The sequence below is a fragment of the Lissotriton helveticus genome, chromosome 9 (genome assembly GCF_964261635.1).
Source record: "Lissotriton helveticus chromosome 9, aLisHel1.1, whole genome shotgun sequence".
In the NCBI taxonomy this organism is placed as follows: Eukaryota; Metazoa; Chordata; class Amphibia; order Caudata; family Salamandridae; genus Lissotriton; species Lissotriton helveticus.
Window position 1 is genome coordinate 1268105202 of NC_136070.1, and position 15739 is coordinate 1268120940.

At 44.2% G+C, this 15739-nt stretch overlaps 1 protein-coding gene across 1 annotated transcript in view; it reads right to left on the reverse strand.

The window, feature by feature from the left end:
• Positions 1-2887: 2887 nt before the first annotated feature.
• Positions 2888-15739, reverse strand: part of LOC144780812 (uncharacterized) — a 29709-nt gene continuing 16857 nt past the window's right edge. The window contains exons 3-4 of the mRNA XM_078659319.1: positions 10656-10800; positions 2888-4678 (exon numbers count right to left, since the gene is read on the reverse strand). Of these exons, the coding sequence (XP_078515445.1) occupies positions 4026-4678; positions 10656-10800 (798 nt within the window). The 3' untranslated portion in view covers positions 2888-4025. The remainder of the gene's footprint in view (positions 4679-10655; positions 10801-15739) is intronic.

A 15739-nucleotide genomic window follows, 5' to 3' on the forward strand; every position in this document is an offset into this window, starting at 1 on the left:
GTGCATCGGTCGTGGTCCTCGGTGCTGCGTGGTGGTGGTGACAGCGGCTTGAAGAATTTGCACTCCCAACTGGCCCCAGCACGTTACTTAAGCTATTGTGTCCCTGAGCTACAAACAGGAGGCCGTTCAGCTGGCCCTTGGAGCTCTCTTGGCTTGACTGGGCTCTGGCCCTGAGCAGGACATGGCAGGCACAGTCCCTCTCTTGAATAGGCAACAGGTGGAGCAGGTGCAGTCTTCGTCAGTGCAGCCTCTCTTTGCTGGTCCTTCAGTGCGTCTGGGCAGTTCTTCTTCGAGTCTTCTTCAAAGTTCGAGACCTGAGGTCTGAGTGCCAGGGTTGCCCCTTTTACTCTCGGACCAAAAGGCAGGATGCAGTTCCTTCCCACCTAGTCACCACTTCCTGTGGAGTGTGGCATCTGGCTATCCCAGGATGTACTATATTGCCCACTTCCAAAATGGTGAGACCCCTCTCCTAGTGTACAGACCTTCCTAGCCCGCCCCTGGGTTGTGGCTACCTCAGGGCTACACGCTCCTGGACAACCGGTTTGACAACTGGTTTCCCATATGTTTCTCTTATGCCAGCCTGTCTACCTTAACCATAGGGAAGCCCTCCCCCCTGGTGCTACACACCTGCCCTTCAAAGGTGGCTTTACCTTTGAAGCCTGATGTTTGGGGCCAACACCCAGGTGTCTTCCTGCAGGACGGAGATGACACCTCTTTGGCCTGGCTCCCCTCATTGTTCTCCTCCCGGAGAGTCATTACACATCTCTCCAGGAGGGCAGAAAGCTGTTTCGTGGAGCAAGCTCTGTGTGTGTCTCTGAAGGCACAGGAGTTTAAAGGCAACAAAGTGGCAGCTTTGCTAAACCTGGACACTGAGAAAAGTTACATTAATTTTGACTTGAGATACAAGTCGGGCGTAAGTAACTAGTTGTTTGATACCCTGGAGTGCCCACTTTGGTCTCACTGTTCAGGATTTAGCATAGATGGGGGGTTCAGCTTGTAACCCTGTACCTGCCAATTGGGCGACCAAGTCTTCCCACAGTAAAAACTGTTGTTTCATGGGTTTTACTGTCAGGATATATAAAGTACACATCCTGCCTCTGTCATATGTTGCACCCTGCCTTTAGGACTCGGTAAGCCTGCCAGAGGGGCGGCTTGCACAGATGTATAGGGGACGTCGTGGCTTTGCCATTGCTTTCAAGGACACAGTTGGGCTAGCAGTGCACAACTCCTCTACCAGTCTGCAGTGGCAGGCTGTGGGAACTTCTTACTCGGGGAACCTTCAGGGAGGCACAATCAGTGCTACAAACCCTGGGGTTCCTCTCTAACTTACATGCTCTGGATAACAACACCATTTACTTGGGACTTACAGGTAAGTTAACCAATTCCAATTTGGTATAGCCAGTTCATCATACACTCGAGGGGCAGGACACTGGCACTGAAGCCTGGTTAGCAGGCCTCAGGGCACTCTCCGAGTTAAAAAACTAACAGCATCAGTCAAAAACGTGGGTGTGACCAAACAAAATGAACTACACTATTGTTTGAAACACACGTCAGGAGCACAAAAGCGGTCTCTTGACTTTAGTTTGTATGGCACGACATGGACACGAAAGTACCAGTGACAGACACTAGAGACATTTGCATCACTTTCTGGTCAGCTGCCAACTGGAAACCTTTATGCAAAGGTGTTCACAATTCTACCCATGTTTTAGAGTGTGTGGGTTTTAACATAAATCTGGACCCAGGACAAAGCTTGACAAGAATAGACTATGAGAGCAGAATTCCTTAATGGATCTTAACCCGTTGGCTGCGTCGAACGTTCAGCTCCAGTGCTGAACGTTCGAAAAACGGGTGGGGCAGCGTCGGCCAACGGACGAGCGCAGCACTACCAAGGTAGTGCTCGTGACGACCGTTGGCCGACGGCAGCAGCCAACGGGTTAAATGGCAAATGCTTTGCATTCATTGGAGAACTGCAGCAAAGGCTTTGATGATCAATGTGAAAGGGTAAAACCAACAGAGATATTTCTGAGTCCAACGGCAGGAGATATTATGGGCCCACGTGAACTATTATAACTTTGACAAAATGTAAGTCACAATCTAGCCCGAGGTCTTTAACCTTTTCTGTAATAAGAGTTACTTATGTTCAATAAAAGTCATCCTGAGCTACTAACACATATTATGGTTGTTGTAATAGTGACCACATCAGACCAGAATCATTGATGGACACATTTTGCAAGATTACCAGTAGGAAGGGGATGTATGTCAGTACAATGCAAATCGTTACAATGACTTGCGTTGGAGGGCGCTGGATTGTGGAATAATTTAATTTTCTATTCCAACTCCAGCCCACGTAACAGTAGGGAAGGGGTTGGAATAGAAAATCAAACTATTCCTTAGGCAAGAGCGCCATCCAGCGCAAGTCGTAGTAATGACTTGCGTTGTAATGGCCACGTCGTAAAGGACACGCGGTGTAAACACCGCGTTGTAAAGGATGTTTCCCGTAGGAAGGACCTTAGTTCCCCAAACAAACGCCTCATCATGGATAAAACGGAACACCCATAGCTGCAATGTCCATATTACCAACGTAATAGTTTTAGCGATAAGTCCTCCCAATGCAACATAATTTATCATTGAAATATCAGCATCAAATCTTTTTGGGAAATTCAAGTATTCCAACAAATATCAGCTTATGAGTTCTGAAAATACATACATTTTGAAATCGCGTATACATATCTTAGTTAAACCAAGCAACACATTCTACTTTACTAGGCTGGGCGACACAGAGGGGAGTTAAATACTGGTAGCCGGAGAACTTCCAGTAGCTCACGAGCTACTCGTTGGAGAAGCCCGATCTAGCCTGTGTGTAAATTACAAAATCATTGACAACATGTTTCTACTCAAACAGGGATGATTTATTCCAGTTTAATGAAACAGGGTTGAGTATCTGATAATATGAAACAGGTTTGCTCTTGGTCTTTTAGCCCACATGTTTTTTTTCATGAATCCACACGGTTAGGATTTTTTATTTATTGATGGCTTTGGTAAAAAAAAAAAATGGGTTAGTTCAAATTATGTTCCCCAACACCCATCTCTTTCTTACACTTCTGCAGTGAAAATGTGTGTACCTTCTCACACATTGGGCACCACTTAGACCTGCATGCTTCAGGTGTTGAGTACATGTGTTGTAAAGGATGGCTATTGAATTTGCACTTGTTTATTAACAGATGGTTGGGTACACCTGGATGGGTGTGCATCTCAATTGCATAGGGATAAATTGAGGACTCCACTGACAATGCCTATGAACTGCAACATGTGTAAAGTGGGCTGGATAGTCCTTGTGTCTAAGTTTAGCACATGTGAGGAAATGACTTGATCGCATTCTGCATACTTACACCTTTGAGACTCTTGCACAGCTTACCCGAGTGTAAGTTTCATCTTTGTCCAACCATAAGTATAACTTACACCTGGAAAGAAAATGCATCAGCAGTATCAATACTTGCAAGAGAGACCTCTCTTTACAAGGAGATGCCCTGATCAGTTAGGGAGAAACTATAAGATGTTTGGCACAGAGACCCTATCCGCTGCGAGACATAAATATAAGGGGAGACGATACATGGTTTAGGGTTGGCAGGTGGCTGACTAAACCACTGATATAGCAGAGGAAACATCTCAGTCACTCATGCTGTGGGCTGTTCACCCAATTTTGCATCTGCTGCCAAGTTATCTTCTGCCTTCTCCAAACCATCCACTATCTGTTCTTTGTCGATAGGAACCGCAGGCGTAAAGTTGTGTGGCAGTTGTTCCCTTGCCAGCATGCCACTGGAAAGGTGGCCTTTCCTCTCCCTGACAATGAGAGAGAATTTCAGAGCTGGGGCAGACGGGACATCCACCATTTTGTTTTATCAGATGTCCCATTGCTACTAACCACTGAGGGCAACAATGACTTTAGGAAGACATACACTTGTCGATGACTTAAGGAAGATCTTCGTGAATCAGCTGCTGTCTGTGATAACTTTGAGACACACAAGTTAGAGTTGAAGGAGTCTCAGTTTTTCAAACGTTTCTTGGTGTTGGATGTCATCTGTAGGCAAAGAGGAGCAGCCGGATTCCGCAGTAGAGGAGGATGTTGAATCTTGACAGGCACGGTGGAGGTGGTCAGTGGTCGGTGCTGATGGCTGGTCCACCTCGGCTTGGCTAGCGAGGACCTCAGCTGAGAAGGTTGGGATGAGATTGGTCTGGTTCTTTTTCAGCAAACCTAGCTTCTGCAGGGCTTTTTCTCTGGGTGATGTGTGCACTCCAGGGAATACAAGAACCTGCTTGGAAGGACATATCTGCTCACTAGTTTTGGCTTCTTCGTCCAGTGACGAGGCGGTGGCGTGCTGAGTGACAAACCTGGCCCTTAGCTCCTGTACATTGACTCCAGACCTCATGATGGTGTCAAATTTTCGCAGATAACTTGGGTGTAAATTGACTAATTTGTTCAAGCCCTCTTGAGCTGCAGTGGGTGGTTCCTCCGAAGAACCCTCCGAGTGAGACTTAGGCGGGTTCGTTTTTGGGTCATTTGGCACCTGCGTCATTGTAGTATTTACTGCCACGTCACTCTTCCCTGATGTCATCTGTCCTTTTCCCTGCATTGTCTGTCTGCTGACGCCATTGAAGCTGTCACCTTCCTGTTTCACATCTGCAGAAACAATAGAGTTCAGAATATATTAACACTATCCTCAGGTTTGAGAAACAGAGAGTAAGCAATCATTTACACATGCAATAGATATGACTTTGCCTTTCGAAAGTGCAGCATCAGCAAAGATTTATCTGCCGTGGCTTTCAGAGATGATGGTTAAGGTTGTACTCTAGTGTGAATACATCCCATACAACTGCTCTAGTGAATATCCAAGACCATGAATATTGTGTTGCAAGAGTATCGTAGACAAAATGTCAAAGACCAAAATACAAAAGGTATGTACATATAGATGATGTGTAGATTTACAATTCTTAACTCCACATCTATGTAGCTTGAAAATATATATATTGTCGAGGTACATATATGTGGAGTAAGGTACAGAAAATCTATACTATTTTGGATTGAAAATTTGTTCCTTAATATTACCCTCTCCGGATATTCTGGCTTAGATATTCTTGCTTCAATATTCTGGCTTCACTATTCAGGTTTCGATATTCCGGCTTCGCTAGTCAGGTTTCGATATTCTGGCTTCGATATTCAGGTTTCGATATTCTGGCTTCGATACTCGGGTTTCACACTCTCCCACGTGTCCACTTGCACCAGCCCCTCTCTTCTAAGACCATGAGTGACTCAAATGGGTGAGGAGAAGGCACCATTTGACAATAGCTATAATATCCTGGTTCTTTCTCCCAAACTGGGGAAGGATGGGGAAAGCATTCTTGGAATGAGGATGGAAAAAGGATGGGGTAAACATGCGTAACAATCTACCAGGGGTTGTCGACTTTTAAAAAACACCCCATCCACCCAGATCGCGTAGCCAGTTGACATCAACAGCTAATGTTCACCAGGACCTCGGAAAATAAAATGCAGTAGTGACTGTGTTACTATTTTATCTATTTGTAATTATGTAACTATAGTTATTAACACCTTGGCTGCGGCCGGAATTCCGCTCTGGTGCTGGACATTCCGATCGTGGGCGTGGTCATGACGGCGCTCGGCGGTCATCAGCACACGCCCACCATAACTCATGATGGCCGGGAGTCGTCATCAGCACCGAAGGGGTTAAGTTTTTTTAGAGAAAAGCCTTTACAGAACCAAATTTGTTGACTTTATTAACATCTTAGAGATAGCTGTTGGCTCTTAATTGTATCTGGACTTGTCCTGGCCAGTCTGCTCCAGTGATCCCTTCACTGCCTGAAGGCATCATTCGAAGACCGTTCCTTTGTACCCGCAAGAACTGATTATGATCTCACGCACATCCTTTGAGCTTGGCTCTCAGCTGAGGCCAGATCAAGTTCAAGGAGGGATGCTTCATACACAAACCACTACCTCTTAACCCTACATCCTACCTCACTGACCAGCTCAAGTTCTCCGGTGGTAAATGAGATCCGCTTAGAAAGAATACACTCCTCTTGCCATCCTTCCAGAACACCACATGCTCCAAACTATCCATTCTCAGGTGCGGCTGATGCTCCTGGAACTCATCACCCAACAATTTAAGAGTAACCTAGGACTTGTGTCTTTCTGTGGACAACTAGAACTCATCTTTTCAGAACATACTTACCAGATGGGCAGGAGTCCTTCAGATGAAGTCTGTTTTCTTAGTATTTTTTCCAGACATTATCTTCATTATTATTTTTCCCCATCGCAATATGATATACAGAATCAGACTTAGGCTGTGCTGAGATACCCTAGGGTGAGTCGTGCGCTATATTAAATGTAATTAACGTGACATAACTTAAGGCAAATATCCTGGTGTGAGATCCGTATGTTTTCACTCTTAGACAGTTGATTTCCCCTTCCCGGATACTTGTTTAAGTCGGGTTAGCTGTGCAATTACTGTTATCATCACTACTACTCTTACATGTAATCTGTTTTTCTAGGGGTCCAACGCCCACATGCTCCCAAGTGATGGAGCGCTCCAAGAATCTCTCAGCTTAATAAATTATAAATTAAGATTTGAGAAAACAGAAATGAAGAGATAATGCCAAAAATGTGTGAAATTTAGGATTGATACGCCTGAGTGGAGGAGGTGATTTGTGATGCATGTCACGCATTTCGTCGCTATCGCTAGATATTTTAGCACAATGGAGAAAAACGTTACTAATAGCATGTTTTCTCTGCTAACATATCCAGCGATAGGCAGCGATAAAAAATCATCGCTAAGCCTATTTTGCGATAAATATCGCTACTTGTTGGTACTATGTCCCCCAGTTTCACGTTTGTGACAGACTAATAGGATCAAGAGAACCCATATTTAACTATATTAGAAAGGTATGACTACTGTGCTAGGACCTGGCTGGTAGGAATCCTCCTATTGGAGCAGGGCGGAGGCTGGTCTCTGCATAGAGAGGCACACTGGGCAAAAAAACAATGGCTTGGAATGTAGCTGTAGTGACTGGTAAATGTTCAGATTACTTCAAGCATTTCACCTCTTACTTTCTTGATTTTCCTCTCTGTTTTTTTGCGTATCAGGTGGCCACCAGCCAAGCAGTGAAATTGTTTGCAGTGTGATGTGCACACTTGTTACCATGGCAAGACGTGTAAGGAGGCAGAATGAAAGGTAGGTCTCGTGAGATCCGTAAATATTGAGTGGAAAGAGGGGTGGGCTGGAGATAAGCAGAGCTAACAGCCACTGTGCAAATAGTCCCTTTCACTTCCTGCCTGGGCTTTGCTGAGCTGTTGACCTTCCTTGTGTACATGAGGCTGCTTTGCAATACACAGTTTACAAAACAGGAGAGCAGGTGTGGCTGTGGAGCACAGAAGGATCACACTCGGCTGCACTAGAAGCCAAGTGGTAGCCCCGGACAAGAGATCTGTAGGTTAAAGACGCTGGGGGCTTATTTATGAGGACGTGCTTCACTTTTACGCCGCCGGTGCGTCACTTTTTGTGCTGCACCAGAAGGGGAAAAAATGTGCCATGTTGCGCCATATTAAAAAAGTGACGCATCTAAGCAGATGCGTCCCTTTGTAAACCCCTGTGCCACATTATACCTGCACCAGGTATAATGTATGCAGGGTGGGCATTCTGACACAAGTAAGCCTCGAAGAAGTGACGCAGTGAAATCTATGAGATTTCACTGCATCAAGGACGCAAATGCGTCAATATCTTACGCCTGCCTCATAGCAGGCATAAGACTGAAGCAGGCACATTTGAAATGGGACTTGCCCATTTGAAAGTTGCGTCACTCTCGTGACACACTCCAGCAATGCGTCATTTTTGCTCCTACAGATACGCCACAAATACTGACGTAACTGCAACTCCTTGCGACATGATGCGTCATACTGTAAATATGATGCACCCAGCATGTCGCAAGGAGGGCACAATGAAAAGTGACGCATTGCTGTTTTCATGCAGCGATGCGTCACTTTTCATAAATGAGGCCACCCATTGCTTCTCTCTTGCTGCTTCCTGACAGAGCTCCCTCCACCCTGTTGTCTGCTGTGTTTTCCCACTTGCTCCAATTCTCTATCCAAATGACATAGAATTTCCATGTTCACTTCTGCGACCGGATTATTGGGATGTACTGCACGGATTTTCATTCCTAAACTATTTAATGTGCATCCTACCGGTATGCACAACACGTTACCCTATGTTTAATCTTATCAGTACTCTGTAGCTGCAGCTTGTTTTCGTCTACACGGACACACATACACGCACGAACGCATGCATGCGCACACACACACATATAATACATGAAGCAAATGCTATACTTATGCAGGCATTTCTCTCTTTAACTACTTTTAGCCCCATTTAAAATATACTATACCTTAAATTACTAAAAGCCCACACTTCCACTCACATTTTTACTCTTTGGTTTCATATCTGCATTAACATCTAGTTTAAAGAGAAGTGTGGCTCACTGGTTAGAAGCGGCAGACCCTGAAGCAGAGGTCAGGCCCGGGACCAGGGTTCAATTCCCGACGCGGCAGGGTCTTGGGTCAATGTCCGCGGACTCGATAATTCTCACCTCGGTGCCTACTCTAATCATGAGTCCCACTCTGCAACTCTGGGCAATAGCTTGCTTAATCTCCACAACGGCCCCAACAGCGCTGGGATGCCTGGCTTCACCTTGGGGGTTCCCAGGAGAGGCATCTCGCAGGGAGAGCCAGGAAGGGTTCCACAGCGGTATACAGCGCCAGGATGGCCCGAGATGGGGCGGCAGTGCGCTTTACAAGTATACACACATTTACATTTACATTAAGAAAAGGTTTTAAATTCAACAGCTCCTATTCCAACAAAATAGCGTTCAGGAGTTTTGTCTCCAATACAAAATGTTAGTGTTCTAGTTGTTCATAAGACCTCTGTGGTGACGCAAGAGGTGATTACTGGCATTGACCTGACAGACTGCTGCTGGCGTTAAAACTTCATGTTTTACTCAGAATATTTTACTGAAACAGACAAGGAAGATACTTGAGACCTCATAGAAAATGTGACCTCATTTTAGCTTTCTAGAACACTAACCATAATTTTATGACAAAAAACCCCTCATCTTGTCCATTTCTAAGGGAAATGTTTTAACTTTGATTCCATCAAGATGGCTTCAGGTGTGTCACAGTTTGGTGTAAATACAAAATGTTAGCGCTCTAATTGTTCATTAAAACACAGTGAGAAGCTGCCGGAGAAACACTGGGGAATGGACAGACAGATTGTTGCTTCTGCTGCCGAAAGTGCATGTTTTTTTCAGGATATCAGACTGTATTCTCACATGGCCGAGGAAGATAGTGTGAACTTACAGTAAATGTGCTGTCATTTTAGATTCCTTCCAGAACCTGTATTAGAAAGTTATAAGAAAACAGTTTTCTTTCAAACATAGGGGCATATTAGCAAGAGCCTTGTTAAAATTATCGCCGCTTTAGCTGCAGGAAACTGCTGCTAAAACTGCTTTATTGGGCTTGCTAACATGTGTTATAGAATTTCAATAGAAGCCCAGGTTAGATGTCCTGCACATCTAACCTGGGCTTCTATTGGAATTCTATAATGCATATTAGCAATCCCATTATCGCCGTTTTAGCGGCAGTTTCCTGACGCTAAAACAGTGATAATTTTAACGAGGTTCTTGCTAATATGCCCCATGGTTCTTTAAATCTTAGCACAGAGTCAGCATTTTTTAAATGGTTAAATCATCTGAAAACTCCCATGATTCCGAAACTGAGCACAACTCCACCAACAAATGACATATATTATGGCTTAAATCTGTTCTCACACAACCTGGTATTCACTACAATGCATTTCAATGGAGACTTTGTCTCAGAGTCCTCTAATGACTGCCACAATATGGTGTTCATGTTGTGGCCAGCCAAACAACTGGGGTGGGGGGATTGGAGACCCTAGAGTACAGGTCCCCTGGGGGTCAGGGTCTGCTCACCCTGCCGCACTGTAGATTTTTAAAATTAATTTTCAGAACACAGGGACTGTCAGTGAATCCTGTAATGGCCGCCACAACATATTGTTCATGTTGTGGCCATCCAATAATAACCGACTAGTCCCATTTAACGTGGCCTTCTGAGTAAAGTTCTAACTTTTTGACCCAGTTGGTGTAATTCCGGTCAGCCATTTTTTTCTGTATCGGAGAGCAAACTTTCCTGTAGGAAGTAACATGGTAATACTACTCTTTTTATACATGTTCCCGATCACTGGAGCAATTCAGGCAAGATCTCAAAATTGACTGTTTCACACTCTCTTTGCCAACCTCAGTTTCCCTTCCTTTTTTCTCCTCTCTGAAAGTTTACGTTTTCTTCTGCATTTTCTGCTTTTATTGGTCTTTTTGTTGTAAACACACGTGCATGCCTCCCACATGATGCATAGGTAAATTGTTGATGTGTAAATTGTCTGATGCCCTTGGAAGGTCAGATTTGCACTTTATAAATATACCCAATAAATGTATAGTGAAATAAATAAATAACCCACTCATTGACTTTAAAAGGGGGGGTTTCAATGTACAGACTGCCCTGGGCAGGGACAGGGTTTTCTCACCTGGACAGTCTTGGCTGATGATCTCAGACCTGGCCCCCTCCACTGGGGTCTCCTCACCAAGATCTTCTTCCAGGGCTTTGATGGTCTCCAGCAGGTACTCCAGGCACTCTCGCTCATCCTCCGTCAGCCAGCGCAGGAAGTCCTCCTGACAGTCGCGATTGGTGGGGGATGATAGCAAGAAGAGGCGTGAGTCTCACTGCTCCTACTTTTCACACTTTGCTTGTTTTGTTATATGAAACATTTAGGATAGAATATAAAAATGAGATTATCATTGTGAGTTTGACACAATTTATTCCAATGTTGAGGACATTTGTGTACTTGAAGGAGGAGGTAACAATTGTAAGCCTTCTGATAGCAGCACAGGGTGGCCACATATGTGCAAATATGTTGCATTATTACTTATATGTTTGTCTCATGCCGTCCCAGTGGTGTAAAGCAAAGTAAGGGGGCCCGCATCTCACAGATATACATTGGCCTTGGGCTGGATATGGGACCTCTCAAGGGTTGGCAGCTCCCCTCCTATAGGGGCTTCTGATTTGTCCATGATGGTAAGCAACCTCCATGTCTTTACTCTTTACTAGGCCTGGGCAACATTTTTATTATGCCGTTGTAATCAGGGTAGTTTCATTAATTATTCATTACTCTTGTGATGCGAAACTACGTGATTACACCACTTTGAGCAATAACGAGTAAACTGGGGCAAAAATCCCACAGCAGGAGCACAGGAACAACAAACCAAGGGCCATATATATATATATATATATATATATATATATATATGTTAGGGATTGCGATTTCCTAATTACGATTCTTTGCCAATTGCAATTAGGATATTGTGATTCCTCATGCATGAAACCCATTGGATTGCATTTAGCATTTCCTAATGGGGTCGCAATTGACCTACCTCATGCATAGGTAGGTCCCAATTTGCAGCCCATCTGGAATCGCTACCATCACAGAGACGGTGGCCTGCTGCGGTCAGCAGATCACCATATCTGTGATTACTTTGTAGTAAATCCATCTTTTAAAAAAAAAAAAGAAAATGTGGGCCATTTTCTTTGAAGGAAACAAGATGTTTAAAAAAAGAAAATGGGGCCCCCTTCCCTTTTGCGAATGGTTGCCACCACCCTTCAAGTGTTGGTAAAAAAATTATGTTTTGCAACTGAAAGTCGGTTGCAAAACATTCATAAATACCACTGCGATTCTGCATTTGGAAGGGATGCCCTAAACATGCCCCTTCCAAATACTGAATCACTAAACAGAAACTGCGATTCGGTAAAATGCTACCGAATCGCAATTTGTGTATTGCACAAATCAAAAAGCATTTTTGCTGTTTGAAACAGCCCATTTTGAAGAATCAAGCCGTTACCGACCGCAAATTTGCTTCTTTACATATGCCCCCAAGGGAGAGCGAGTGGCTGCTGTCTACTGCTGTTCGTGTCCTGTAGCATTACCCTCTATTTAGAGAGGGACATTCATTATCTTTGACAATTATATCCAGATTGATGTGGTCAGGTAAGACTATTTTGTCTTCCATATGTTCCAACCAAGTATCTTGTTGAATACATTTTGACCTATTATCTGTGTACTTCACTCTGTAGGTTGGTATCAGTTATTTGTCCTGATGAAGACCCCAGATGACTGGTCTTGAAGAGGGTCGAAATATCAACACTTTATAGGCCTACCCATATCTTTAATTGACGGACCACCTAACTCAAATCCCCATATCATTGGGTTTTCTATTGATTCATTCATGTATCCTATGGGTATTGGCCCAATGCACCTTGTAAATGCTTATTGTTTTTGTACCCTTTCTGTTATTTTGTATGGCTCATTGTATTATACTTGCACTGCGCCATCACTTGAAGCACCTACATTTCACTGCATTATGATGATCAGTTATCTGCATTTGATGATTGAAAATATAAAATCAATAATCCTCTTTTATGTGGAATTTTGGTATTTTTTGATAAGATTGTCCCATTAACCGATCATTTTGTTCTAAGAATTGCTGGCAGAACACCTTTTAATACGTACTTTATAGCATTAGGGGCCAGATGCACAAAGCAACATAAATGTTTTTCCTGATGTACAAAATATAAAATGCGATTCAGTAGCTTGCTACTGAGTTGCAATTTGCATTTGCGATTCGGTATTTGGAAGGGGCGTGTTTGGGCGTCAGTTCAAAATACCGAATCGGTATAGTATGCATTACTGTTTTGCAACCGAATTCCGGTCGCTATACAGTAATACTTTCCCACCACTTTCAAAGTGGTGGTAACTCTTTTGCAAATAAGAAGGGGTCCCATTGGGATCGAATAGGGGTAGACTGAAGTGTGGTAGACTGGAGTGGAATGGGGTAGATTGAGGAAGAGTAGAGTGGGTTTGGATTAGTGTAGATTGGGGTGGGGTAGAGTGGGGTGAGGTAGAGTGGAGTGGAGTGGGGTAGATTGGGTGGATTATAGTAGGATAGATTGGAATGGAATGGTGGTAGATTGGGGTAGTTTGGAGTTGGGTAGATTGGAGTAATTTGGAGTGGGATCGATTGGGGCAGAGTAGAGTGGGCTAGAGTGGAGTGGGCTAGATTGGAGTGGTGTAGGGTAGATTGTGATGGGTGGGGTAGATTGGATAGGGTACAGTGGGGTAGATTGGGGTGGAGTGGATTAGAGTGGTGTAGATTGAGGTAGATTGGAGTGGGGGAGAGGATTAGATTGAATTGGGGTAGATTGAGTGAAGTGGAGTAGAATGAAATCGAGTGAAGTAGATTGGAGTGGGATATATTGCGCTAGATTGGAGTGGAGTTGGGTAGACTGGGTTGGAGTGTGGTAGACTGGAGTGGAGTGGGGTAGATTGGAGTGGGATGGGGTAGATTAGAGTGGGGAGTATTGTAGTTGAGTGAGGTAGATTGGAGTGGAGAAGGTGTAGATTAGGGTGGTGTGGGGTAGAGTTGAGTGAGGTTGATTGGGTGGATTATGGTAGGGTAGATTGGAGTGAAGTGGGGTAGATTTTAGTTGACTGGGGTAGATTGGAGTAAGATAGATACGAGTGAAATCGATTGCAGTGGAGTTGGATAGAGTGGTGATGGGTGGATTGAAATGGGGTGAGGTAGATTGGTGTGGAGTAGATTAGGGTAGATTGGAGTAGGTTACATTTGAGTGGGGCGGACTGGATGGGGTAGATTGGAGTAGGGTTGTTAGGGGAGCAGTGGGGTAGGGTAGATTCAAGTGGGGTGAAGTGGGTGGGGTGGATTGGGGTGGAATGGCTTAGATTGGACTACAGTGGGATAGATTTGGGTTCCATGTGGTAGATTGTAGTGGGGTAGATTGGGTAGAGTGGAATGGAGTGGGGTAGATTGGGGTAGAGTGCAGTGGGGTAGACTGGAGTGGAGTGGGGTGAAGTGGAGATGGATATATTGGAGTGGAGTGGGGTGGATTTTAAACACATCCCGTTTTCCTTTAAGGCAAACAGGCCGAATTAAAGAAAAAACAAGATTGCTTTATTTAAAAGTAATTACAGTCATGATGGTCTGCTGACCCCAGCAGGCCACCATTCCAGTGATAGCAACAAATCCTAGGGGGTCGTAAATTGTGACCTACCTCATAAATATGCATGAGGTAGGTCTAATCGCAACCCATTAGGAATCGCTACTGAAACTCACAAAAAGTGATTTCCTGTTGCGATTCACAGGAAATCATAATTAGGAAAACACTAGTCCTAATTTTCATACATCTGGTCCTTAGTGCTATTTCCTTAGCGCTAAATGCATCCTTAAGTCTATTTTGGCCACAAGAGAGAATTTTGCACTAAGGAAATAGCTCTAAATGCTGGATTACGCTTCTCACATAATTACACACAATTACTAGTATTTTTGTTGTAATTACGTAGCGAGAATTACGCAAGTAACGCCCACATGTAGTCTTTACAGTAAACATAAGGTAGAGAAAGAATGTGCATTTTTCCTGCTGAGTCTTCTCACAGGAGAAGAGATGGGGCTGAAAGTAAATCATTTTTAATTTATACAGTGATTCTCTTCACAAAGCAGGTCACATTGGCTCATTGCTATTTTTATGTTTTTGAAAAGGCCACCTTACCTTTAAATTATCACTCATTCTCTATACTCTCTAAGATCCCTCTTCATTAGTACCACCCTACCCCTGGTGTGAGGGGAGAGGTGGGTCATGAAAACACTCCAAAGGCCACATGTACGACTGTTTTTGCGGCCGCAAAGGGGTTTTGGGCCCGTTTGCGACTGCGAAAAACGTGAGGCCCATGTACCAATCCTATTTTGCGAGTCGCTAATCAATTAGCTACTCGCAAAATAGAGTAAGCGAATCAGTATTGGGAAGGGGCGTTCCAAGGGCGTCCCTTCCTAATAGCGACTCTAAAACCAATGTATGATTTTTTTGCGACCGCAAAACACCTGCTGTTTACCACCCTTCTCAGAAGGGTGGTAAGGCCCTCGCAAATGGGGAGAGGTCCCCAGGGGACCCCTTCACCTTTGGCAATGCATGCATGCGCAATTATATTTTAAGGGCAGGCAGTTTAATTTTTCTTTTTTAAATGCATCTCATTTTCCTTTAAGGAAAACGTGCTGCATTGAAAAACAACTGCTTTATTTGAAAGCAGTCACAAACATAGTGGTATGCTGACTCTAGTAGGCCACCATCCCTGGGAGTGCTAGCCATTCCCAATGGGGTCGCAAATTGCGACTGCTTCATTAATATACATGAGACATGCAATTGTGACCCCATTGGGAATTGCAAACAGTGTCTCAGACACTGTTGTACATAGCATTTTGCGACTCGCAATTTGCGAGTTGCAAAATGCTATGGTTGTACATCTGGCCCAAAGCCTATTAACACTGAAAAGCGGCGTTGGCTGAACTCCATTGGCTCCCGTTAAAACAGCGAGTGTCCTTTAAATCCCTCTGTCTCGTTTTCAAAGCCCTGCATGGACTTGGGCCCAGCTCTTTGCAAGCGATGTTTTCCTGGTATACCCCAACCAGAGCACTTCGTTCTGCAACGGCCTGTCTTGTGAAAGTGCAGAGATTTAAAAAAGCTAGGGCAGGGGGAAGATCCTTCAGA